At 40.8% G+C, this 27,423-nt stretch overlaps 1 protein-coding gene across 4 annotated transcripts in view; it reads left to right on the plus strand.

Annotated features, from left to right (window-relative positions):
- ptprub (protein tyrosine phosphatase receptor type Ub) overlaps positions 1–27,423 on the plus strand; it is a 147,130-nt gene that overhangs the window by 75,447 nt on the left and 44,260 nt on the right. For all 4 annotated transcript variants that reach the window (XM_027287026.1, XM_027287027.1, XM_027287028.1 and 1 more), the window contains exons 3-8: positions 461–732; positions 9,472–9,553; positions 13,242–13,357; positions 17,225–17,399; positions 20,188–20,481; positions 26,504–26,821. In XM_027287026.1, coding sequence (XP_027142827.1) covers positions 461–732; positions 9,472–9,553; positions 13,242–13,357; positions 17,225–17,399; positions 20,188–20,481; positions 26,504–26,821 — 1,257 coding nt within the window. The remainder of the gene's footprint in view (positions 1–460; positions 733–9,471; positions 9,554–13,241; positions 13,358–17,224; positions 17,400–20,187; positions 20,482–26,503; positions 26,822–27,423) is intronic.

The raw sequence follows: 27,423 nt of genomic DNA on the forward strand, positions 1-27,423 counted from the left end.
CAATTAGTAAAATACCATGACTATCTATTAATAAAAATAAAAAAACTGACCAAAAGGTTAGGTGTAACTCCCTCTGGAATTGCAGACTGCACACGTGTCTGTTTGGCTGCTTTCAATTTCCAATTATTTAAAACGATTCAACACTGTAGGCATTTCAGCTGCTTGTTAACTTTTTAAAATGCATGCTTCACTGCCTCAACGTGTGAATGCATTTCTGACTGTATATGACAGCTGGAGTAGAGGGAACACAATGATTTTAAATAAACCAAAGATGACAAAGTTTTTAGGCTCCTGACTTTTAAAACATTTAATGTTTGACATTCAGAAAATTAGTTCTCTGAAGCTTACCTTGGCGTACAGAAAATGGGAACATCTATAAAAATGTTACCAGACGGCTGAAGTGATAAACTGCTGTGAAGTTCATGTATTAAAAATTATGCTTTTCTTCTGCCCCATCCAGGATCATATATGTTGGTGAACTCCTCCCAGCATGCCGTAGGTCATCGTGCTCAGTTGCTGCTGCAGACGCTGAGTGAAAACGACACGCACTGCGTTCAGTTCAGCTACTTCCTATACAGCCGTGATGGCCACAGTCCAGGGGCCCTGCGGGCATATGTGCGGGTCAATGGCGGTCCGCTCGGCAGTCCAGTGTGGAACACGTCGGGGTCTCATGCCAAGCAGTGGCACCAGGTTGAGCTGGCTGTCAGCACCTTCTGGCCTAATGAATACCAGGTACAAACTTTGTCATTATCACTTCTGAGATCTACATGTCATGATGTGTCTTTTTAAATCTGCATCTTTCATCAGGCGTATAGTCTTATGACTTTGACAATTTTATGATGTGCTAATGAAACCAGATGTTCCTCTATTACTGAGGACTTGAACAGTCAAGCAGGGTTTCATATTCATGATGGAGCTCTGCAGACCCATTGACCGATATCTACAACTACACAGTAAGGCTCTGGTGATCACCACTCATTTTAGCCTCGAGGTGAATCTGGTGTTAATTACTCACATTTGCAATTTAATTAGCATTGATTCCCTTGTGAATGCAGCTAATGTTAGTGCTCTAGGGCCCTAACTAGGTCTCTCGTGAACATGTCTGGGAGTTTCTACCCATTGAGGCCTCTGTGTGTATGTGTATTTATTCATCTCTAACAGTTTACAGGGCAAGTTATTGCCTACTAACAGGAAACAAACATTGACTGGCATCTACTATGGGTGCCTGATGTGCTGTGGTCTGTAGATGCCACAGTCAGGTGAGCATGAGGGATGTCCATTGATTAATCCATTTTTTTTTTTTTTTTTTGCAAACTCTGCGGAGCTGTCAAAAAGCAATTAAGTTGAGTAGTGTGCATTTTATCAAGAACTGTCAATCCCCTTTGACTTAATTAAATTCAATTCAGCCCTGCAGGATCTGACCTTCACTATGTAAATAATAGTCCTTTGTACAAACAGATTTAAGGTGACACTACCAGCATCACATGATCTGAAAATAAAGTAAACTATATTAACAGGAACAAACAGACAGACATACAGTACAGGTAGACTGACACATCTTAAAGAAAGTTTTGTCGCAGTGGTTTATACACAAGGATGTATACAAAGTGTGACAAGCATTCGTTTCGTTATTTAGAAGGACAACACAAATTAACATTTTTGTTTTGGCCAGCTGGATAATTTTCAAAAGCAGTCCTTTGGAGAGAAATTTTGTGTTTATTTTGAGATTTGAAGAGGAAACAGGTTCTCCTGTCTAGTCCTAATGCTAAGCTACAGTAAGGTAATCGGGCTCTCGCTTCATGTCTAGAGTACAGACATGAGAGTGGTTATGATCTTCTCTTCTAAGTCTCAGCATGAAAGTAAATATTTCCTTTAAATGCAGGCACAATAATCCTCCCTCTGTCTGCTTTATATATATTTAAAATGAGAATAGTAATTCAAAGGAACTTTGCTTTTTACAGATACTTTGAAATAAACCCGTTAAGTTACATACAGATGCTAGTCGTGTTCTATTGTCAGTCCAACCTGTTACAAACAGGCAGGCTTGCAAGCACCCCGCTAGTGAAACTGTTAATCAGCTCTGTTTCAAAACCAATAATTCACTGACCTTTATGTGTGAATCATTACTTTTACAATACCATTATTAAATATTTCAAACAGCTGTTGCTCTTATGCTTAATGTTTAACAATAAGTGAGCCGAGTGTCTTGCTAAGTAGCGCTTCCCTGCTGATGGATGCAGTGAGAGACTCCCTAACCTCTATTCTGCCCTATCATCACATCAGAACTGAAAAGTCATGAAACCAATAATAACATGTTTTATCCGGCCTTCTCTTTCTCTGTCAAGTCCAATTGTATTTGTCTGTGTACTTAATTGTCCTGCTCTCCTCATCCTCCCTTCCTCTTCCTCAGTGGAGTTGTGTACTTTCTTGTCTCACAGTCCTGTAAATATCCCAGTAAACAGTGATGGCTCATAAAGTGAGTCACAACTGTGCTATGGATTCCAATGAGAGGTTTCCGTCAGGAGAAGGAGGTTTATAATGGGCTTATGAGGAGGAGTAGATGACTCTGAAGACAGGACAAAGAGTACAGGAGAAGGAGATGGGCCTGCCACTTATATTAATATTGACAGTACAACCTTTTAATAGAACAGCTTAAACTGCTAATGGTCTAGTTTTTTTTTTTTTTTCATGTGGGGGAAAACACAGTGTTCAAATTTATTGGATTAAATTTGGTCACCAGGTATTAGCACCATTAGAGACAATGTATCTAATTGCAGCATGTAAGGAATTAAAGCTTTTCCTCTTTGCTTCCTCCCTCATTTCATTTTACTTCAGCTGAACATGTGCTGCTTCACAGTACAAAAGGGAGCAAAACAAACTGCCCCCTCAAAGTCACATATACCACAGCTTACATTGCTAATCCCCCAGCAGTCAAAAACCTCATCACTGTGGAATGACACAGGGTTTTGCCTCGCAACACGTCACTGCTCTCTGTAACACAGACAAAAAAAAGGGTAAGGGTAAATGGGGATGTGTAAGGCTGAATGTTGTCTTTAATATATTATACATATTAATGCTAGCTGTCCTCTGTTGTTAACCACCAAGTGCAATAAAAACACCAAAAAGAAGAGCAATGAGAGTCAGTTATAGCCTGGTTTGGGTTCAACATAGTTCTTTAGAAATTCACCCAAGACTTTTAGCTCTAAAGCACGTCAGCTACAGCTCATATGCCTTTAAATACTAAAGGGTTCGGGTTATATCAGCTCCAGAGCAAGTCTAACACAATCACTTTGGATTTTAAGTGATAGGCAGCCAGCTTTACCCCGCCATTAAACTACCACTCTTCTGAAGCAGAGGCAGAAGCACTTTTTATCATTGTCTCTGAGTAAAATAAATCCCAGGAGAATACCCATCATTTCAGAGACGGTATTTTAAATCCGCAGGTTTTTCCGCCTTATTAGATTTCAGGTCATATTAGAGCTCCCAGTTCCTTGCCTACAGCACAGGGATACAAAATGTCAGTGTAGCCTTTTGCGCTGCACACACAGATACAGATGTGAGATTACTCTCGAGGTTGCTCATTTCACAATTTAGGGCATAATGAAATACCTTGTTTACAGCACACACACAGTCACCGTTTATGTCCTGAAAATGTCACTGTGGGATGTAATTAAAAACAGTCAAACCAATTCTCTGATAATCACCAAAACTAAGGGAATTAATACACTGAAAATCAAAATCACACCAGTCTTATTTGTTCCCCTGCCTGCTGACATGAAAAAATATTTTCTTGATTACTTACAACTTTATAATTCATGGAGGGCTTTGTGTCTTTGTCTCAGCATGTCCATGTTGCCATTTGTTCTCTTGTAAATCCCGACTTCAGAAATGTTCTCTGATCTGGTTGCCCTTTATATTAATATCAACATTACACACACATCACTTCTCCCTATCACAGTTCTGAAATTGGGATTTGGAGTTCAATGGATTTTGGGGTGGAAATCCAAGGCAGTAAGATCATGTAAGAGATGTCTTGATTGAAGATGTTGTGTGTGTCTGGTGTACATTGCCATATTTCTCTCTGCCTCTTATTGGTTGAAGTGTTTGCAATACCAGGAGAACCTTGTTATCAAATATTAAAGATGTTATCCAGCCTTCCAAGACTGCCAAGTAGAGCCGGAGACATGTCCCCCTCCCCTCTTTACTGTCTCTCACTTTCTTCTCTCTCCACTCCATCTCTTTCCAAATGTCACAATTTTTTTCAGTCTTGCTTTTCTTCTGCCTTGCATTACTTTTTCCACACATTGATATTGAGTATATTATTTATCCCCTATTTTGCTACATACCACCTGTTGCAGGTGTTACTACTTTATGGATTGATGGGGGATTTCTTTCAAACCTCAATACAACATGTCAAATGTAGATCGAGGGAATTATTTCTTCAGTGTAATCATTGTTCCCCTCCCTGCCGGTCATGAAATGGCCTTGACGCAATAAGACTTCACTTTAAATAATGGAAATAATGGACAAGATCCACAGTCCATGTTCAGTCGTAAGCTAATATAACACATCAGCTGTCTAAGTTAGTCAAACTGAGTGGGTATCTTTGGCCTAATAGCCGTTTGTATCGTAGTTTTCAAAACTACATATTACTGACTACCAGGACATGTCTGTCACACACACAGGAAATAAAGGAGTGCATTTCAAGACTTTCTGACTAACTCTCAAAGATCCCAAAAAAACTCACCCACTGACAGTCAAACTCAAAGTGTTGAGGCCTCATATTAACTTCAGCTGAACTTTGGAATGAACGATGACTGTGGATTTTGTCCCCTATTTTTACACTATTTTGACACTTGGAAGGATTTTCTTCACTGCTACTTTTGGTCAGGATGATTAATGCAACCAAGAACTTTTTATTTTATTTTATACCTTTTATTTGGAGAGTGACTGTTGAAAATAGTCAGGAAACTGGGGTGAAAGAGAGATAGGATGACATACAGTACACGTGTTGGAATCAAACCCAGCGCCCCTACAGTAAGGATTTTAGTACATGGGGTGCACGCGCATATGAGGCTGGGTCAGGATGTGGATCATAGCATGAGCATTCCTTGAACTCCACCTAGCCCCAGTTTCAGTGACATTTTAGGACGACTGTGGAGGAGTTGATCTGTTGTCGCAGTTGCCCCTGCAGGGTGATGTCAGGTTGTGTTTCTCCAAAAGTTGAATCTGGCTCAAGTTCTTAGCCATAGGTCACAGAATTTTTTTTAGCATACTCTGTGTTCTGCACAGCCACAGCCAACGTGCAGCCCCTGTTTAAATCAATGGAAAAATCTGTGTTTTTTGCCACAGCACCAGATTTGGTCTGAATCAGGCTTTAACTAAACATGGAAACAAGAGGAAACAATCAGCCTACAAAAATGACAGCAAATCATGTTGATAATGTGAGTCTTGTCATCACTCTGAGGTTTTTACCTTTGGCAAAGCCATGTTAGCTGTTTTCCAGCTCTCATCTTTATACATGAAATTTCTGCTTATCTTCTCATCCCAGTCTTCTTGAAAGAACACAATAAGTGTATGTTAGATTTCTTAAAGACAAACTTTAATTTCCTGCTAAAAAAGAAACATCATAGATGTACAGATTTGATTGACACATTGTGCTCACATCTGTTTGACTTGATATCTTAAACCAGACTTCATACATTTTCCCATGACACCGTCTTGTGTACGTACTTATTATATTCGTTTCTTTAAAAGAAAAGAGAGGGAGGCACATCAAAGACTTGTAAATGAGAATCCTCATGTATCAGCTTTGTCTGGTAATCTATTTTTCCCACTGCAGCCTGCTGAGACTCTGCGAGCTGAGCCTTTGTGCCTTTGAGAAATACTGTAGAGAGCGAATTGAGATTCCTAACACTTACATCATATTCTCAGACACAGACTGTTATCCTTTGGCATTTTCCACCTGAACAGATTTACTTCAGCATATGACCTTTTTGTGTGTGAATATTTAAGGAGTTATTTATCTATGGCTGCGTCTAATGTTGAGTGAAAGTCCTCTGTGTCTAATGGTGTCTCCTGACTGGAGTGGAAAAGGTAAAAGCTGGTTTATGGGGCCAAATAAATCCTCTCTTGATTTGTATACATTACAATTGCTTCTAAGAGCCAATATTACAGGGTAATGTAATATGTTCTCCTAATGTGCATTTTATATCAGTCATAAATCACTGCGTGTCACACTTTTCTTTTTTTCTTCAGAAGTTGATTCCTGCGTTTTATCTTTTGGAAGTAAAGTAGCTATTCATTACAATATAGTTTGGGCATATGGAAGGTTTCATTGGGAAAGTGGTTCTCAATAAAAATCTGGGAGGGTTGTTTATTGAAACAAATGTTCTGAATGTCTTCCTCTTAATAACCTCCTATCCTAATGGCTGAGAAGACTGAGTATTAACCAGTAATCAATCTCTTATTGAGTGCTTTAGCCCGGCAGAGAGTAATAACATCTTCAATTAGACTTTTTTTCCCTGTTCCTCGTATACCATTAAGCCTAATCAGTGTTTCTGGCTAATTTTGATGTGAGCTTAATGATATAACAGTGTGTGTTTACTCAGCTAATTAAGGCGAAAATATTGAAGGATATTGTGCTTTTATCTTTGCAGTAAATATTGCATGGTCACGTAGGTGCACAATAGCAGGGAGGGAAGGCAGCAAGATGGACAGCAAACGAAATAACGAAAGACATTGACAAAGTGAAAGATAGAAAGAGTGAAATGAGAGAAGAGGATCCTGCACAGGCTTTCAGGAAAATAGACCACCTGGAAATAGGGAAAACAGAAAACAGAATGTTAACATCCTTTTTTAAAAGCAGTGGCATCTTCTAGCTCAGGTTCCACCTGCGTCTGGGAACAAATAGGAAAATTGACTCGGGCAGAAGGACATTAGCCTCAGTGTTGCTCCCTGAGCTGGAGGAGAGGAGCCAGCTATATACAGAGGAGGGTCACTCTCCAATACTGAGGCCCAGCAGGCAGGACCTTTCCTCCCACTTTCCCTTTCACCTCTTCTATCCATTCCACCTCTCCTTCTGTCAGCTTCAAGCTACCTCTATTTTCTCCGCAAACTTGGCTTTCTGCGTCTCATTTTGTCAGGAGTTTTTTAGCTGACCTCAATCTCCTCACATCCCATCATGATGTGTCGGTGTAGGTGCCTGTAGGGGTTGTGTCTGGCCAGAGTTGTTGTCACACCAATTGTTGCTGTAATGACATGTCTTCCTTTCCAAGTCCAAGGAGTCGAACTACCTCTGTACTGCTGACTGTGGAAGGCTGGAATTTGGGCCAGAGGTCCTGCAGATGTTGTTGTGACTCAAAAATTGGGTGTGCAAACACAAAGCGGATTTTGGCAGTGAAAATAATCTGGGTTTCCTGTAGGTTTGAGTATCTCGAACTTTAATACTTTTTGCCTGAAATATATATTTTTTTATGTTTAAAAAACTTTTTGATACAAAGTTGGCCTTGCAGATTATTTTATATTTTATATGACTGCTTTGTGTTGGGACAAAATCAAACACTGATGCCTTTGAAAAAAAGGCTTATTTTGTTAAAAAGGAAATTTGGTTTTGAAGATAAATTCCTCAAAGTGAGGTTTTGTTAAGTAACATTTTGGTATCAGCAGAGAAAATCAGATAATGTTATCGTACATCAGACATTTCAGCGATACCCTTGAACACAGAACATGATTGATTAGAAGGTTAATTATAATTTGTCTTGATGCCATGTGATTATATAGCTGAAAGCCCTTTTTAATAATTCTCCAAATTAGGCATTGAAAAAAAAAGCCTGACTAAAAATGTACTCAATACTGATCCACTCAATCCACTTTGTTTGAAACATAAAACTGAAATTTGAAAAAATAAAAGAGTTTACATGTGGGTACGTGGTTGAATACAGATGTGTATGTGGGTAGATGTGTTAAATCTGTAACATGACTGCATCGGATGATTTGTTATTGTTGGAAAGTCAAACACTTACCAAAGCCAGTCAAACAAAGAGTGAAAATAGTTTTTCCATCGAGAAAATCCTTCAGTGCTCTTCAATACTCTCTGGTTCTGATGTAGCTGAGGCTAGCAGCATCCATGTAAACCTCTTCAGCAGCCACCGTTGTTTCTTTCAGTCTTTCTTTCAAACAGTCACGTTGTCACACACACCTTGTGTTAAAAGATGCCCGTAGCTCATGGAGTAGCCACCAGTAGTTCCTCATAGGACGCTGACTGATCTGTAACCACTGTGATCAGACACAAATGCATAGCTTGAAGCCTGGCAAGATGGATCTTGTGATTTTGTGATCTCGCAAGTACAGCTGCTTGCAAGGTTATTAAACATACCTACATGTGGAATAAAAGGGCCATGCAGCTGGGAACAGTTTCACAGTTCTACTACACACAAAACTGCCTTTTCTAAAATAAAAACTTTCATGTTCATAGAAAAAAGTTTTGGAAACTTAGGTACAGTATTGGCACACTATAGAAAAAATTCCAATAGTCAGCCTTAGTGTAGTAATTATACAACACAGCAAATCACTGGTGAAGCTCCTTTAACCTGCCAGCTATCTGACTTTGAGAAGAATGAGCTCCAATCTTCCATAACACATTTCAGTGACACCTCTGTGTAAACACAGACATCACACACACATTTAAAGTAGCTTTGATGATATAGTGTAGTTTGAGCGTGTGTCTGTGAGTGCGCGGTGGCCTCGGTAAAAAATCAAAAGCCAGTGATATGAACCATGTTGTAATCACTTGGTCAGAGGATTATTAGAAACAATAACTCAAAGCTGGCCTTCGATCAAACATGTGGATGGAAGACTGTCCTTGGAGCTGCAAAAACAAACATCACCCCTGTGTCTCATAACTCTCACTATTACTGAGGATGGTGATTTGATATTGATTAGATTTCATGAAAGCCCACTGCTCATCCAGCTTATTGTTCCATAGGACAGTATGGAGCTTTGTCCTCCCTTGAGTCTCGTGGCCCTGTGCAAGCTGTATTATCTGCTGTTATGGCTTCAGAGCAGCCTGCACCCTCAAAGTAGAATAGGACTCATGACTCAGGCGCCACGTTGTGTGCTTCCTGATAAAGCTATTATTTCTCTTGGCCCTGCGGACTAAGGAAAAGACGTATCCATCTCTCTATTTTTATGCTTCTGTCTTCTCCTATTTCTCTCATTGTCTCGCTTTTTGTTTTGGGTCAGCAGATGTGCAACGATGTGGTGATGGGCTTGTTTGTAATTAATGTGTCTGTCACCTAAAAAAGGGACACAAGCAGCAGAATTCCCACAGCCCTCAATATTCTTTAGAACGACCGCTCTCACACTTCAGCTTTGAGAGTGTTAGGTTTAGTCACAAGAGTATTCTTATGCCGCTCCGGTTATGAATTAAAACTGTTCATCATGTTTTCACGTTCGCTTTTGTGTTTGCAGGTACTGATTGAGGCAACAGTTTCCAGGGAGCGGCGAGGCTACATTGCCATAGATGACATCATGGTGCTCAACTATCCCTGCTGTAAGTGCCACTTCTGACAATGAATTGCAATTACATAGTGTGCTGGAGGAAAAAAGGTTTAGTGGTTTTGGGAATGGGGGGTGGTGGTGGTGGCAGTGGGGATGTATTTCAAAGCAGCATGAAACATAAATAGGATGAAGGGAAGAGTAATGGCTGATCGACCTTTTATATTAGTACTGCAGGTTGTCCTGAGGCTTCCTGCGACAACAGTGGTGCTATTAAAATACTGTGACACCCAAATGCCAACACTCCCTTCCACCTGAAAACACACCTGCTGTTCAGCCTCTGGCCCTGTTTGTCAGCCGAATGTGTTTGTTAATGAGTGAAATTTCAAATCCTCTCTCTGAAGACTTTTGTGTTCTCCGGCCTGACGAGAAATGCAGCGTTAGCTTTTTGTCATAAGTCACTGTACACACTTGTACTACATTTCATAGCTTTATGAAAATACCCTCTGTTCAGGTTGTTTTTTTTTGTTTTTTTACCGATGGCTCCCTGCAGCGGAGAGTTTTTTGTGTCAGCGCTGGAAAAATGAGGGTAGCGGTTCAGTGTGTTGTCAGCCCCTGAGGATCTTGTGTAAAACATATTCACTATGCCCCCAGAGCTTAATACCTGGACAAAGTCTCAGTGTCACACTCCCTGTACAGCCCACTGCTGCACACAAGGACTCATGGCTCGTTTAATACATGGTACACGCTGCTTTAAGTGACTTATGTAACTGACACAAGCTTGAAGGACATTTTTCCCTCACAGGGGTTTAGTGTTACGCCCCTGTTAATATTTATTTAACCCCAGTTGTTATCATGTGTGATGATGCATATTTCAGGCCTGCCATGTTACAGGGGAAACCACCAGTGATTTTATTAAACGCACACCAGCTGTGAGATTGGTTCATACCCCTACTGTATGCATACCACCTAGTCAGTCACCCCGTTTCTTCCCGAGATGGCAGATGGCATCTTCTGAACGCTCCCACTGTGACCATTAAATAATTAAGACTCTCATCAAGACCTGAGCATGCCTTATGAGCATGCCTTATGATGTGGCACATGGCCAGCCTGTATTACTTGGCAGCGAACACTGCGAGGAAAGAGGGAACCAAAGGGAAGTGTTGCATAGCAAAAAATGAAATAAAACAAAAGCTCAACAAGTTCCTTTTTGTGAATTCTGGATAAAGCATGGTTGACATTTCTGTTTTATTCTCCTGAGCCTTAGTCTTTGACTCTGGAACCAGTGTTGCACTCCAATGAAATATTTATCACACTAAAGAGTCCTGAGGATAAGATCTGACACATTTAGCTGTATAACACCGCTGTTTTCTTGCCAACCGTTGCCCCCCCCCCCCATTCACACTCATTTCAGTGTTTGTTTATGTTTGGCTCGCAAACATGAATTATGAATTAACCTTAGGAGGGAGAGTCACTCAAAGGAAACACGGCCACCTGTGGGGTACAGATGTGAGCACTCTCCCCTTACTACTTATTGTACACAAACACAATCTACAAATTGTCATGTCCCTCGACTGCTAGATAACAACGCAGTGTTGTGCAAAACCAAGCAGGAGATGTGTGAGACCCAAACATTTGCGTCTCCCTGATGTTTCAGCCTCACTGTGTCTCTGCCGTCTCTTCCTGTCAGTCATCCTGAGTGACATGTGGACTTGTCCTACCCTATTTCTCAGAGAAGGCTGGCTGTGCTGCCGGCGTTTACCCAGTGATTTGGCTCTGCAGGGGTCTGGTTTTCACTGCTCTATTGTTAATCACGGAGTTGGGTGAGAGGGCTACTCCCACACACTGACTCATTGGCAGATCCACACAGCATGCTGGGACATTATTAGTCAAAATGTGAAGGACTGATGCTTACTCTGTGGCTTTTCTTCCGCAGATTCACTCCCACATTCTGCCCATCTATAGATTGCCTCTAATCTTGTTAGTTTGTTGGCAAGTTCTATGGTAATGAGCACTGAGTGACCCTCTTAACACATACTAATACACATTTTTGTCTCATTATAACTAATTTAATTTATTTATTTACATATAACAGTTTGATTTTAATAGACATTTTTAATAAACAGCTCGCTACAACATGATCCTCCCAAGGCAGTGCGGTGACATCCACATCACCCAGATAGTGAATATTATTTGTTATGGATTATGGACAGGTGGTCTTTATAGAGCAGTCTGTTTTTAGGTTTAGTGCATACAGCAGAAGGAAAGCAAAATACATTTTAAATTGTGAGGATGAGGGGGAAAAGCCACCAACCACATTTCTTATTACGACAAATATATTTTCCATTTTGTCCATCTTGTGATATATAAGTCATTTCTCAGTCTTAGAAGGAGTCAGTCAGTCTTTCCATCTCATGAATTTCTTTGAAGATTTCAAGCCAATTAACTGAACTCAACTGTAGGTGGGTCAGTCAGTAACCATTTACAAGTGATTGCTTTTTTATTTTCAGGATGTGTCTGTCATTTCCTGTTATGCCTTCTGGCAGATCACCCAAATAAACGGTCATGCACGTCAAAGAGATCTGTCTTCCAAGAATATGCTGAATGGTTCTTCAAATACTTTTCCAAAAAATGTATCAGTGATTCGCCTCCTCATCCCCACAATTTCTCCTGCACAAATTAATATACTCTATCAATATTAGATCTTTTAATTTTAGGAGTAATGAAAGAATGAACGAGACTCTTCCAATTCAGCAACATAACTCCAATATATAGAGCAATAGGTAGAAAAGAATATTTCATTCTTGATTGGATATTTTATAATTTAATTCCCCCGTTGCTCCTTGACATAGGTTGTGGTACCCTTTGCAATTCTCTGGTAAAGTTTAACTGATTTAGAACTACCAGTGTATGTCTGTGCGTGGCATTATTTCATTAGGATCTATAATTGCCTAATTGTTTCCCAGTTTCTTTTTAAAAAAAATGTGTTTCTGAAATAGCAAATTGTTTTCAAATTGCCTTTTTCTCTTAGTGTCATTCAGATTTGTAAAGTGTTCTTCTCTTTGTTGCTGCAGTAAACAGTGGTATTTTATTTGTTTGCTGCTTAAATCTATACAAAGTGTGTTTTTTTTTAAACAGATCAGCAAATGTATTTGCTTTATAACATGAAACATGAATGAGGACTCTTATCGCTAATCTGTGATTTCCAATCATTGCTTGTAATCAGATCCACTTGCTTTGTTTCTGTCTCTTTCCATTTTGCCTCACACCAAAGAACTATCATTTTTAATTTGGGCAAACAAACCACCTCCCTCTTTTCTAGTGAATACTTTGCAATATTTGATGCTTAGTTTCCTTCTATTCCAAATAAATTCAAAATAATTCCCATTCATGGATTTTAACTGGTAGTGACAACAATCTAGTTGTTAGCCTGCCTGACACTTTTTTTATTCCACAATTAATTTATATTATGATGGGCTTACACGTTATACACACAGTGGTTTAAATACACAATGGAAAGTCAGTAGTGCTGCATCAAATCTTCAACGAAGAAAATCTATTACTGCTTTGTGTTTTTGAAGCTTGTTTGTAAAAATTGATGTTCTCTTAAGCAGAAATGGCAGTTTATGTATTTGAAAAAACAAAAACAGCCCTGTTAAAAATGTGCCTTGACTGATGCTGTGAACATCTGAAAAGTAGAGTCTTTGATCTCACTGTGTTTCTCTCTTTATATCCCTCTTTAGATAAGGCACCGCACTTCTCCAGGCTAGGAGATGAAGAGGTCAATGCCGGGCAAAACGCTACTTTCCAGTGTGTTGCTGCTGGAAGAGCGTCAGAGGCTGAGAAGTTCCTGCTGGAGGTCAGTAGTTTAATGGTGGAGTTTATAACGGAGTGTGTCTGACTTAAATGTGTGTGAGTTTTTTGTATTTTTTTTTTTTTTTTACCATCAAAACAGTCTACAGTGCAAAAAGAAAACTGGTTTTGGTACATTTCACACTCAACTGACTGAATCAAATATATTTTAGAGATATTTCAGGTCACAGACAGATTATGTGCCCCTGGGCAGAGACTTGTAAAAGGCCACTCACCGTCTTACAAAAGAGCAAAACCCCCGGACGGACAGAGACATAAAGTGGCATTGCTTTTTGATAATTTTGTGCCCTTTATAGTTACTTTTGAGTCTCTTTATGGTCGGATATGGTTGGTTTGCATCTCTCTGTGGGCATTTTGTGTTTCTTTGTGGTCAGTTTGTGTCCCTTTGTAGTTGATGTGTGTCTCTTTGTGGTAGTTTAGCATCTCTTTTTAGTTTTAAAGTGTCTTTTGGTAATAGTTTAGCATCTCTTTGTATTCATTTGTCCTTTTGCCATTAAGTAATTTAGTATCACTTTTTAGTCATTTAAGCTCTCTTTGTAGTAATTTTGCATCTCTTTGGAATCATTTACCTCAACTTTGTAGTCATTTAGCACCTCTTTGTAGTCATTTGGGGTCTCTTTGTGGTAGTTTTGCATCTCTTTGTATTCATTTTGCCTATGTTTGTAGTCACTTGGTGCTTCTTTGTAGTCGTTTGGGGTCTCTGTGGTTGTTTTGCATCTCTTTGCAGTTGTTTGTTTACTGGTATCTGATACGTGAGGTAAATCATGAAGTTTTAAAACTTCATAACACTTAACTCCAAGTCACAATGTGCAACTGCACTCTCATACAACGCTGCATTTTTAAGTGGAGGAACTTAGGAATAACCAACACCAGGAGGTTTTCTCTTTTAATCAAGTGTCCCAGAAGTGTTTGTGCTTAAATACAGATTGTTGACAGAGTTCTAAGGCTGTGAAGGCCATGAAGGCCTTGGCGCCTCCTCACATCACTGCCTTTGAAAGTTACATTGCTTATAGGATCATAGGGTTCTCTGCTTTGTTCACTGCCTCCTGTTTTTATTCAGGCCATGTACTGTGCTTTAGATATCTGTCTTTTTATCTAGAATGGCTTGCTCTGTGAAGGTCAGACGGGCCATACAGTCCTTACTGCTGTTGGAAAGAACTCTGTGGTCTTAAAACTCCCCTCTTTATGTAGCCCTGATTAAAGTACCAGACATCATCGTTCCGTGGAGATTCACACATTAACAGCTTTTGCAAACATCCTGCCCTATACTACAGCCAGTGTTAATCATGGTTGACCTCAGGCAAAGCTACTGTATTGTATGACACTGGGAAATGTGTGATTTGTGTAATTGAAGCGTCCTCATTCCCACCGCGCTTTATCAAACCACCCATTTGGTCACAACACAAGGATGAAGACAAATGCTTTGGGTAATTAGCTGGCATAACCGTACAGGCGCCTGCTGTAATGAGATCTCCAGGCCACTGCAATGCTCTTTCCCTGCATTTCCTCTACCTTTTACTGTCCTCTTCATTGTCTTTCTTTCTGCCGTTTCTGCTTCACGCACATCTTTCTTAGCAGTTTTCTTCACACAAACTCATTTCATTCTTGTTTTCTGTTGTTGTGCCCTTGTGTGTTCATTGCCTCTGCTGTACCAGCTGCGGCGCAGTCTTGGCTGCACAAGCCTGCCAGATTAACAGATCGTTTTGTCGTTTCCTCGCCAATTAGCCACAGCCAGATTGTTTACATAACATGAAGTGATCTCATGCTTATTTTGATTTCTCCTGATTTCTCCTGCCTCCTTTCGGTCATCCACAGGCTAGGTAGTGAAAAGGAGACATAAAAGATACAGGAAGGATACAGGAGTGTATGATTTACTTTTTTTTTTCTTTCCTTGCAGTCACAAGATGTGTTGCCTGCTTAACCCCAATCAGCGGGTTTGTGTTTATGTGTTTGTTTGTGAATGCTCGGCCCGTGGTTTGTGTGGTCTGTGGGTTTTTGAAAGCCTTAATCAGAAGTACAACAGAAGCCAAGATGGCTTGGCAAAACCCAAAAGTCTCCTTGTTAATCCCAGTGCACTCTCAAGCTTCACATTCTGTTAAGACTTGCAGATCAAAAGGGAGTGTATCAAGATTCATGTCCCCTGTTACACACAAAGAATATGGCCTGAAAACATGAGAAAAATGTCAGATTCGGTGAGTTGTGTTGAGACTACGTAGACTTGACGGATGTGAGTGGTTTTAATGGTGTGGAACAATGTGAGAAATACCTCTAACGCCGCAACAGCGCGGTGCGTTATACAAGATTCATTTGAATTGCACTCTCTCTGTTTTATCTAGCACTATTTCTCTCTGTTTCTCACTTTCTGTGCCAACTCTCTCCAATGTGTGTGTATGATCCGTTTCTGCAATGAGATCCTCAGCTTAACGCTGAAACAAGCAGCTGTCTCACAACCATTCCTTTCGCTTCCTTTTCACAAAGTCTGCATGCTGCCATTCATCCATTAGACTATTTAGTAAACTGATTAAAGCTCAATGCATTAAAACTGCCTTCCGGTTAGCAGTTAAATGCTTTGGTTCAATAACATCACACACTGAGGACGACTGAAGTTGTAGATGGGCTCTGTTAAGGGATGACAGTCATGACCTGTATTGCCCCCATAATCACTATTATTTTAACAAGGTTTCATTTGTTTTTATTAAAGCATGTCTGATTGTCATATTGCATGATTAAATCAGAGAGATGGTCTTGCCATTTTAATTAAATTGTACACAACTGGACAATCCTCCCTTTTAATCACACAGCTCTAATAAGGACTGACCCATTTAAGTGCTTTGTTACATTATTAGCTTAGTGTCCCTGGAGTTCACTGGGCAATAACTGCATAGATGGTCTATAGTAGGTAATAGGTAATGAGTGTTTATGTGTGTGTGCTAAGGGGTAGGTTGGAGAGTGGTGGACCTGTGTGTTTTTAATAAAAAATACACCAATATATACAAGAATTGGTCTATAAAGACCAATATATACAAAATGACTTCTTTAAATAACAATGATGGAATGAACCTAATAAAGACACAGTATAAAAACAAGAGAGCAAGAAAGGAAAAAAGGAAAGAAAGTATAAAAACAAGAGAGCAAGAAAGGAAAAAAGGAAAGAAAGAGAGAAAGAAAGAAAGAAAGAAAGAAAGAAAGAAAGAAAGAAAGAAAACAGCATACATTTTTAACTGACTATATACACTTTAACACAATAACATGAAACACCCAAACAAATATTCTCCAGACTAGTCTTATGGAAAGAACAACTGCTTTTGGACTTAAATCCAAGCGTGCACAAAAAAAAAACACACTATTGACATAAATCCTTTTTTCGGTCCAAATTTATCTTGAAAGGAGGTTTTACTTTTCTCTTCTCCATATGTTCTGTCTTAATGATTGTTTTTTGTTTTTTACTGTATTTTTTTTAAAGAGGGCTGCTCACTCTGCTAATTTCACACATACAGTAAAGGTCAGTTTACTGGACGTATTGAGTGCTCCTCAGCCTGTTAAAGCAGCTGTATAATGTCTTTTGTTGCTGTGGAGGCTGGTGTTACTTACTGGGGGAATGTGTCAGCGGGCATGGAGGGTCTAATGAGGAGATTATATGGAAGTGCATTATGGGAAGGATAGGATTCAAGTTTTGTCTCTAATGCTTTGACTCATTTATTTTATAACTGAGTGTGTGTAGACTGTTTTTGTGTGCAGGCTATGATACACTGTATGATATGTCATGTTTGTGTGTTTGTGTGTTTGAGAGAAGGAGACAGGGACATGATGACCCATCCTGTTTTCTCTGACCCTGTCCTTTCCTTCTTTCCAGAGACACAATGGGGACATTTTAACAATGGCTTCTGTCAAGCACTTGAGTCACCGGCGCTTTGTGGTGTCCTTCCAGCTAGACAGCGTCCAGCGAACAGATCAAGACCTTTACCGTTGTGTCACTCAGTCCCCCAGGGGCTCCGGGGTCTCAAATTTTGCTGAACTCGTCGTCAAAGGTAAACACTTTCTTTTCTTTGTCTCTTATTGGTCTCTTTTGGTCGTTCTTTCTCTTCTGTTTCCTGCTGTTTTTTTTATGACAACATGATTTTCTACTCCTCTCGGTCAAAGTAGATTACTGTGTGTGATTCAAATGAGAATGGAAAACTGATCATAACATGTCGTGATAGCCACTGGTGTGAGCACATTTCATATTACCCATAGGACATCATTTGTGCATGATAGTAGAAACCGTAGACACCTATATCAAATTGATTTCCCTAAAACCCCTTAATCACAAATTGTGTGGTGCTTGACACACACATGAAAGCTCTTTGGACGGGGTATACAATCTCCTTGACATGTGTTGTTTTCTGAGCTGGAGTTGTCAAACAGGCTGCCATACTCAGCTCTTCAGCTCGCCGTCAAAAAGCTGTTCACTTGACTTGGACTCCTGCAGCCTCTGTCATATCATGTACCACAGATGGTGACCTCACTCCCATTACTCACTCCAACCCCACAGTCTGACACCACGTTGACAGTCTAGTAATGACATGGCTGTGGGATGGTTTGATGGCATAACAAACTCCAGCCTTCAGCAAAGGGAAGATAAGAAGGGGGTAAAAAAAAAAAAGGTTGTGAAAGATTCCCAATCTCCTTGTCCTCTACTGTATGCTCCTGCTGTTATTACAATTTAAGAGAGTTCAGAATGCATTTTAGCCACGCTAGAGGCATGGCTCCATGGATGGCAATGTCAGTCTGTCCCGACTGAAATAGCTGAACAACAATGGATTGCCATGAAATTTAAAACAGACATTCATGGTTTCCAGATGATGCCTTTTATGTTGGTAATCCCTCAGCTTTGCCATAAATTTTGGTGTCATGTCACTCTCAGGATGAAACTTCCTCAAGTGTCATCGTCAGGTCAAAGATTCCGCTAAATCACTACAAAACCAACAACGTTCCCATTTACCTAGTGTACTTTGTGTTTGGTGCTGATTAGTACATTTTAGCATGCTCACTTACTAGATTTTGAACATTTTACCCGCTTAGCATCAGGGAGCCGTCACTGTCGTTGTGAACATGTTAGTATGTTAATGTTAGCTCACAGAGCTGCTAGCAGGGCTTGTTGGTCTTGTGTTAAAGCATGAAGTAAATCCCTTTCATTGATACAGATCCATGGATTCGTTTTAGTATTGTGATTCAAGCCGATTGCTACAGTACAAAATTGAGGTTTTTGCCCAAATGTTGCAAAACCTTCTCACCATCAGCTGCCAGTTAATATGGAGTCACTGAATGCGCTCATAGAGGAGCATGAAATCCTATTTAGTGTCCTCACACTCTCAGCAAATAAGTACCATGTTGTATCCATGTGGCTTTCCTTACTTCAGGACAAAGATGTTATTTTTGGCACAGCTCATTCTAGAGTGCGATGGTGAAGAAGTCTACTGGCTGTAACTGTATAATTTATTTCACAGGAGCTGAGATCTTAATGAGATTTTTATTAATCCCCTCTCCCCCCAATGCTCTGCTAAGAAGAGCCTAATCATTTCTTTAATCAGCTGGATTCAGTTGTTTCAAGACTGTAGATTGTACGCAGGAGTCATGATGAAACTCTCTTATTGACCCATGGAAGACAGCAATATGGCCACATAATTAATAAAACATTATCATATTCCTACTTAAGGTACTGTATGTCTGTGGCCTTGAAATTGCTTTATTTGACCGTGAGCACATTTGAGTTTGTTTTCAGGGATTTGCAGTCTTTTAAAGTATAAAGCTCAGTACAGAGAAATCCTTAATTAAACAGAAAGTAACTCTGAGAGCAATGTTTAGTTTGAGAATTGCTCTGTGCCAAGAGGGAAACCATGAAAAAGACTAATAATGTACTAAGAAAATATAAATAGAAAAATAAACAAAGTAAATGAGGAAAAAAGCTCCAGAACTGTGGAAAAAAGAAATGAGTGAATTATTTCAAATTTGGCCCCACTGCCTGCTTGCCTCTGGCCTAAATTTGTCCTTTCATTATGGATGCAGTCCCTGACAGCCCAAAGATGAGCTGCTGCAGGCTAAGTCAAGGTAAAGGGATGCGCTACCAAGTAGAGGTGAGGTGCTGGCAATGTTGAAAACCCACCGAGAGAAAGGCCATAAAATACAGGGGCGCCTCTGTGGGAATGAAGGATTAGTCACAGCCACAGATCTAACTCTGATCTTTTCTCATGCTTTGTCCTCATTTCTTTTGCATTCCCTTCCTCCCTCACACTGTTGGCTGTGTAATTGTTCACTTGCTTAGATCTGCTAGTAAGTGACATTTGACCGGTGGACTCTGGAATTAATCCTTGGTTTGGCAATCTTTACCGACAGTGATGCAGAGTCTCCTCTTTCATCATGGTGACCAGCTGTGAGGACAGAACACTCGGTTAGAAGAAAAAGATGTACCGCACTTAATCCTTCGGTTACAAACCTCATACACATTCAGTGCACTGCATGCACAGCTGTTTTTTCACTCACTACATTGTTCAAATGTATGTGGGGCTCTGAATGCCTTGTTAATAGCTATGACTAATCTGCTATTTGAACGCAGTTTGACCTACTCACATCCTACAGTCTCTAGGGACTCATTAAAGACTCAGTGGGCTTCAACATAATGAGAAATCTGTTTGAGTACAACTGATTAATAAAATAAATAACCACAACTTTACATCCCCAGATTGTGCAGCCACACTCTGGGCCCACCAGCAATTGCTTTGACCAGTGCAAATATGTGCTTGAGCGGAAAAACGGAAAACATTTAATTTCCTCTCACAGTACCTCCGTCACCCATCGCACCACCCCAACTGCTGCGTGCCGGCTCCACTTACCTGATCATCCAGCTTAACACCAACTCTATCCTGGGAGATGGCCCCATTATCAGGAAGGAGATTGAGTACCGCGCCAGTCAGTCTCCGTGGTCAGAGGTACATGGAGTCAACATGGTTACCTATAAGCTGTGGCACCTGGATCCAGACACAGAGTACCACATCAGTGTGCTGTTGACTCGGCCTGGAGAGGGAGGAACTGGCCCACCTGGACCACCTCTTGTGAGCAGAACCAAGTGTGCAGGTGAGGCATTGGTCGCTTAATGCATTTTGGCTTGTGACTCCTTATAATGCAGCATTGCTGTGTGGTTGTAGTGCATACAGTGATGAGTATGACTAAAGAGTGATTTTGTGTAATAGAAATAGTGTGTAATAAATGTGTCTTTTCTTCCATATCCCTCTAATTATCTAGTGTGATTGAAAACCAGTGGTCCAATGTATTAGAGTGTACTTTAGATCATATAGCTTCATCTGATTGCAGGCTATGATAGATAATAGAGCTCAGAGTGCAGATTAAGATGAGTACCACCATAACTACCATCGTCAACTACACACTCATTCACATTACAGACAATTTCAACACATTTTAAGTGTTATTGCTACTGCAAACTACTATTAACTGGCCAGTAGCTGTGGCTGCATTGAAAATACACCACCCACCATGCAGTCTTTATCCATATGTTATGTGTTTGAAGCTGTATTATGGATCGTTTCTATGTAGCTATATCTGAATCTTGTAGTATGTTGTCATGTTTGTAGAGGCAGCAGTCACTCTATTCCCATTTGGGGCTGTAAACGTGTCTTTTTCTTTTTTTTTTACTGGACGGAGACATCCCTCTGAAAGGAACCATTATGCAACGTGTAGTGCTTAGGGGAATTACAGTGTGTATACTCTTTTGGTAATGCAGTGCCCCAGAGCCCTGAATAAGGCACTACAGTGTGTTGAACACCTGGCCCTAAACAGCATAGTCTTAAATCCAACCTGTACCAAGACACTGGACTGTGATTTTCTTAATTGCAGAGGCATATACAGTCAGTCTATAATAAAGTAATGCCCATAGAGATGTCTTTTTTGCACTTAATGAAAGATATACAGCTCAACGATCCACAGCAAGTCCTGATGCATAACATCCACACACCACAACTTCAGAGAGTCTCACTTTATGGGGCTTCATCTACCACGATAATCTGCTAAAATTCAATCAGGGAGCAGCTGATAGACAAATTCTAACTCAGACGCTGCATATACTTATCTCATGAGAAAAGGCACATTCGCTATCACAGGCGTTTCTCTGAACTCTAGAGCTAAGGAGACTGAAAGGGAGACTTTCTTGCTGCCAGCATGGCAATATTGGTTTGACGGTTATTTAAAAGATAACAGCTGGCTGACTACTGTAGCTAGCCTAAAGCAGACTTCTTTGGTATCTACTGAAGAGGAGGGAAATTTTATTTGGCAACTAAGACATTACAGGACAAGAATTTGAAGGTGACAGTGGTGGAGACACGCAGTATACACAGTGAATGGTTATAAAATAATATCTAAATAAACAAATGGACAGCACACTATTTGTATGACTAATGATTATTTTAAATAATCTTCAGATTATGTTCTCAATCAATTAATAGAAAATGAAAATGAAATATTTGTAAATATTGAAATTTAATTGTACGTGACATACTTTAAATTGCAAACAACAGTTCAAACCCAGAGGATATTAAGTTTTGACAAAGAAAAAGCAACAAATCCACACATCTGGCAACCTGGAACCAGCAGATTTCCAATGTTTTTGCTAGAAACAGGACAATGAATAGTTTTTGATTGATTAATATGCCGTTGCTTAACCCATTGGACAATAGGCTTGCTTCCTGCTTCCTCTTTCTTAGTCTTTTCAAGTCATTCAGCAAAAGTGCCACTTCCCCTTAAAGGCCCAATTTAATTTAGGGGGCTACATTTACAGAATATGGCAATAATGGAATATAATGGGCACATCTATGTATTACTGTATAATCATCTGAAAGTTATTATGTTAGATTGAGCTTTTTATATGTACAGACGGCACAGGCCCTCTTCTAATATTCCACCGTGTTTCTATAGTAGCCAAGAATGAACAAACTAAACTCTCGATAGAGTTGTAGCCACAGTAGTTTCTCCTTCATGCTAGGAAGGGTGAGGCGAGGGTGTTGCTATCAGCTACACCCTGAGGTGCAGGGTAACGGTAACGGTAACAAGTAACAGCTACATTCCATTGAAATGTAAATTTAAAGATGAATTATTCTTCATTCTCATCCGTCATTCAGACGAAGGTTTTCTGTCTGTCTTTTTAATTTCATGTTAAAAACATTTTGGATTTCCTGCTCTCATCTGTACTCCCTGTCATCTATGACTGTGCAGACACAGAACACCCAGGAAGACAGGATACCAGCGGGCCACACCCATGCTTAGCTTAAAATATATGTACACATAGAACAAAGAGTACTGTGTTAATGAAGATGCACCCACAGAGACGCAGGCATTCATTACTGCTGTCTGCATCCGCAATGTGTGTGCAGCACTCACAAGCACACAGTATGGAGAGCTCTGTGTTACCCAAAGGCAGTCTGTGGATTTGTGTCTTCCATGGTCATCACTCTTTTCTATGCCCAACGGTCTCTTCCTGCCACACACCATCCCTCACATATCTCCCTACCCTGCTCCAGTAGAGCCTCCCTTGCCCCCTCTCCAATGACATATTAAAGCTACTCTCCTTTCCCAACAGCCAAAGACACCCCTCATTCATCAGGCACCATGACTGAGCTCACAGCCCTCCTTTCCCAATCCCCACACACCCCGCCCCAACTCAAGAGACACTGAAAATTCACAATAATAATAGAAAAAAAAGGTCGATACAGTAGCAAAGGAAATAAGAGTGGAGGGAATGCTGTGGCTTGGCAAGTATGTGTGTGGGAGAGAGGGTATTTTTTCAAAGTGAGAGAGTGAAACAGTGGAAATGAGTGTGAATGTGCGAGAGGTGAAGCGAGGGAGGATTCACAGCGTACGGGAAATTGCTTTCACAGTTGCTGGTATCGGTGTTTGTGAAAGTCACTAAACTCAGCCTTTAATGATGTATTTACATTTCAACCACTGTGACATTAGCTTGTTCAACCATGTGTGGGATAAGTAATACTGCTGTGTTTGCTGAGCTGTTAAACAGGGCATTTAGATGCAGTACTAGTTCAATACAGAGGAAGTATAGGTGAAATTAATTTTGCCAGTACGTTGTGTTTTGTCCTTATAGCTGCAAAGCTGTGACTGGCTGATGGTTGAATTAGCTTTTTCGTAGTGCAGCTGCATCTCACTGACTGCGTTTTCACAGCTCTCATCTGGGTGGTGTCGATGTGGTGCATGCTTTACAGTAAACTGCATCAATGGAAATCTCCTCCACCTGGCGCATTTCACCTTCCTGACCCTGCAGGAGACTCTAATCACCACCTGGTTTCCCAGAGCTCCCCTGACCTAACCTCCAAACCATCTGGTCTACACCACCCCTACTGACCCCACATTCCACCACTGAATCCTGAGTGCCCCCCTTTGCTGTTGGCCTGATTAGGTTTAAGCATGAGGAAATGGATGGTGGGGTTGATGTGGTGATTTCAGTGAGGTGGTAACTATCCAGTGAACAGAAGGGACATTTGGACCCTCACTGTATTTAGGAAGAAAGTGAATTTTGCTCTCCAGAAGCTGGTCATGCCGAATATTTCCCTCCTTCCCAAACACGTTGGCTAGCTGGCTTCACCATACACATCCACATCCTTGCGGGGCTGAGCTGTCCTCGTGCGAGTGCTAGTAAAACTAATGGCCGTGAATGTGAACATGGTCTCCGCCTGGCTCTGATGGCCATCCAGGTGTGCTTGATGAGCCATTGCTGTGATTATCAGCACGGTGCATTAGCACAGCTTGAAGCCCCTCAAGTAAATCACAGAGGAGAGGCGAGCATTTGTACTGCAGGTGGTCCCCAAACTACGTTAATGGGCTTCCACCTGCTGCTGGGTCACTGAACCTTCTGGAAAGCCTCTGCCCATGATGCTCTTGGTATGTCAGAGTGAGCCAAGATTCTGGATTCTGACTAAAATTAGGCACATTAGACACACAAGTGCTTTGCCTTTTTTTGGCATGTCGTTCATCATGTCTTCCATTCTGAGCCAGAAGTCCTTTACATGTTCACATTTGGGGTTTTTGGATGTGTGCTTGTGTCTTTTCTTGCACATAGGCGTGCATGTCTGTCTGAATTTGATTTTCCGATCCGACACAGTCAGTCCGCATCCCCTCGACAGATGCATGCAATCTAAGGCAGTTCTGCTGTGTCCTGCTTCTGTCCCATGTCACAGTTTTAGGAGAGATAATAAACCAGAACCTGTCACATCTACTCTAACTTTCAATCTCCAAGGATCAACATGGTGCTCTGGGCTTTGGGCCATGTTGGGGCGGCTGCAGTTTTCCCGCCACAGGGTGCCAAAGAATGGGTCCCCGTGCCATTCAGACAAATAAGACGAGGCAAGGGGATGGGCCTGGCACAAATGTCCACTTTGAGAAAACCCACAATGAGCACACTGTGGCCTCTTTGGCGACACTTTCATCAACTCAGCAGTTAAATGCTTCTCTTTATTTAGCCCTCAGACTGTGCAGACTATCAATTGCACCATTAAGACAATCCTCAGTCACACTGAACAATGGAACATTAACATTTCTTGCTGGGTGCAGTCTACTACTTTGCGATTACTGAGCCCACCCATTTATCTACCGTCACATTAGTCTGACTGGGGTTCAGATCAATGCTCTGGTCATATTTCCATCTAGTGTGAGATGCCAGACAGCAAATTAAAAGAGAAAGCTGGTGACTGCAGAGGCCTTCAGAATAGATTGGAAGTGTCATAAAATTTCACTTTAAAAGAATTGCTCTACCACAGGCAGTAATAAGTGAATAAGAAATTGGGTATAGGGCTATCGTATTTAATAATGTTAGCATATTAATTTATGTGTTTTTACATGTGTATATGTATAATTGATAGGAAGGAAAAAGGGAGAGGAAAAGAGATAAAAAAGATAGAGGGCAAAATAATTATTTTATACAACAAATGTGTGTGTGTGTGTGTGTGTCTTTGTGCAGAGCACCTTTCAGATCGTTTTTTCTTGGGTAATTCTTGTTTTAGTGTGTTATTCCCAGCTCAGTGATGCATTAGCCACCTTATTTAAGTTCCCCTACACTAATCTGTGCTGCAGTGAGAATTCCATCGAGTGTTCGAGTCAGTGAAGGAATGAAGACCTTGGCTAGTAACCTCAAACTTCACTGATCTCTCCGTGTACCCCATATCTCTGCTGTCATTCCCTGGCTCCCAAGCCCATTACTCAACATGCGCTATTAAAAGAATATAGCAATACAATACATTATGTAGCATATTGCTTGATAAAAGGACATTGATTGTGTTAATAATGGCCACAGATAAATGCCTCCATTGATACTGAGGATGTCCTTGGCTTAACTCAGCCTCTCTTCAGTGTCAGAGGTCCTCCTGAACACTGGCTGGTCTGTGCCTCTGTGTATAGAGGCCCTCTGTATCTTTCAGTCAGCCATTACACTTGAGGAGGATATCAAAGACAGAGCTGTTGTTCTTTAACTCTGAGTCAGAAAGTCAGGGTTAACCCGGCAGTGACCAGAATTAACTTGGTGCCTTCTAAAAATATGTGACAGGCCATCGCGATGACCCAGCAGTAAAAGTGACCAGCGGAAGTGAATGTCCTTGTATGGTAGTTGTATTTTTGTGTGTGGATTAAACCCCAGGGTAAGGTAGTATAACTACTGGATAGTCAGTTTGCTCCATGACACGGAGGCGGGGACTGGTGGGACCGCGACAGTAATCCGCAGCCTGTCCGATTAATTAGCACAATTGGCATGAGTTCCTGCTCTGCCATGGGGGATGTGGGTGTATTGTGCTGGCAGTAAAATGTTGACCTCCATGTTGCGGCGAGGCAATATGGCAGCATGTAGGAGGGGAAGTGAAAAACTATCACGGTTGTCCTGGGACATCAGTGACACTGTTATTTACTGCGTGTGCTGTCTGGAATAAAATATTTCACAATAAAACAAAGTTACCTGTGTTTTCATTTTCTATAATTCACTATTGTGCCTTCAGGACTTTTCTAATGACATTGCTTGTTTCTTACCAATGCACCTTTGCTTTCTTTATTACTCAGTTTTCTTCTTCAATCTTTCTTCCTCCCTCCCTCCCAGAGCCCATGCGTGCACTGCGGGGCCTCATAGCCACAGATATCCAGTCCAGGCAGTTGTCCCTGCAGTGGGAGAATTTGGCGTTTAACCTGACACGCTGCCACACCTACTCAGTGTCCCTGTGCTACCGCTACACCACGGCGGGAGGCGGCGGAGGCCACAACACCACCGTGCGTGAGTGCCTGGCAGTGGAACACAATGCCTCACGCTTCACACTGCGTGATCTGCCACCCTACCACGGCATCTATGTCCGCCTGTCACTGGCCAACCCAGAGGGGAAGAAAGAGGGCAGAGAGGTCACCTTCCAGACTGAGGAGGACAGTAAGTCTCAGGAGGACGTTACAGTAAAGAGAATACAGAAAGAGAGGACAGAAAAACAGAAAATTAAATGTGTCTTTGCAAAATGATAAACACTTCAAAATAAATAAGCACCTGAATATTAATAGTTGCCAGTTTATTTAGCACAACTCACAAAAACGAATTCTGTCTAAAAGCCCTACAATAAATGCTCCCCTGATTTAAGGTGTAAAAGACAAAGCTGTTCAGTTTTTGTAAATTATTTTAGAGATAAAGTTTGTGGTACAGTTGAACTATTTTAAATTACAGAAAGGTGTTTCTGTTAATTACCTTTCCCTTATTAATAAAAAACAAAGCCTCGAAAATCACCATAAAGTTGAATCAACACTGTCTGAAACAGTTTCAATATAAATTTAACTTTATAACTTTCATCAAAGTCAAATCTATTGCAAGACTGCATTATTATTGTACCCAATAAACATAAACTCAGTGTTTACACAACATCTTTATTATTTACAGTGTACTTTTAGCTGTTGTTGCTGCTTTTTACTATTTTATTCTGAGAGGGTGCATCCACACGAAGCAGCTGTATCTCTTTTTTGTAATTTTTTTCATTTTGTAAGATA

The sequence above is a fragment of the Larimichthys crocea genome, chromosome XIII (genome assembly GCF_000972845.2).
Source record: "Larimichthys crocea isolate SSNF chromosome XIII, L_crocea_2.0, whole genome shotgun sequence".
Classification (NCBI taxonomy): Eukaryota; Metazoa; Chordata; class Actinopteri; family Sciaenidae; genus Larimichthys; species Larimichthys crocea.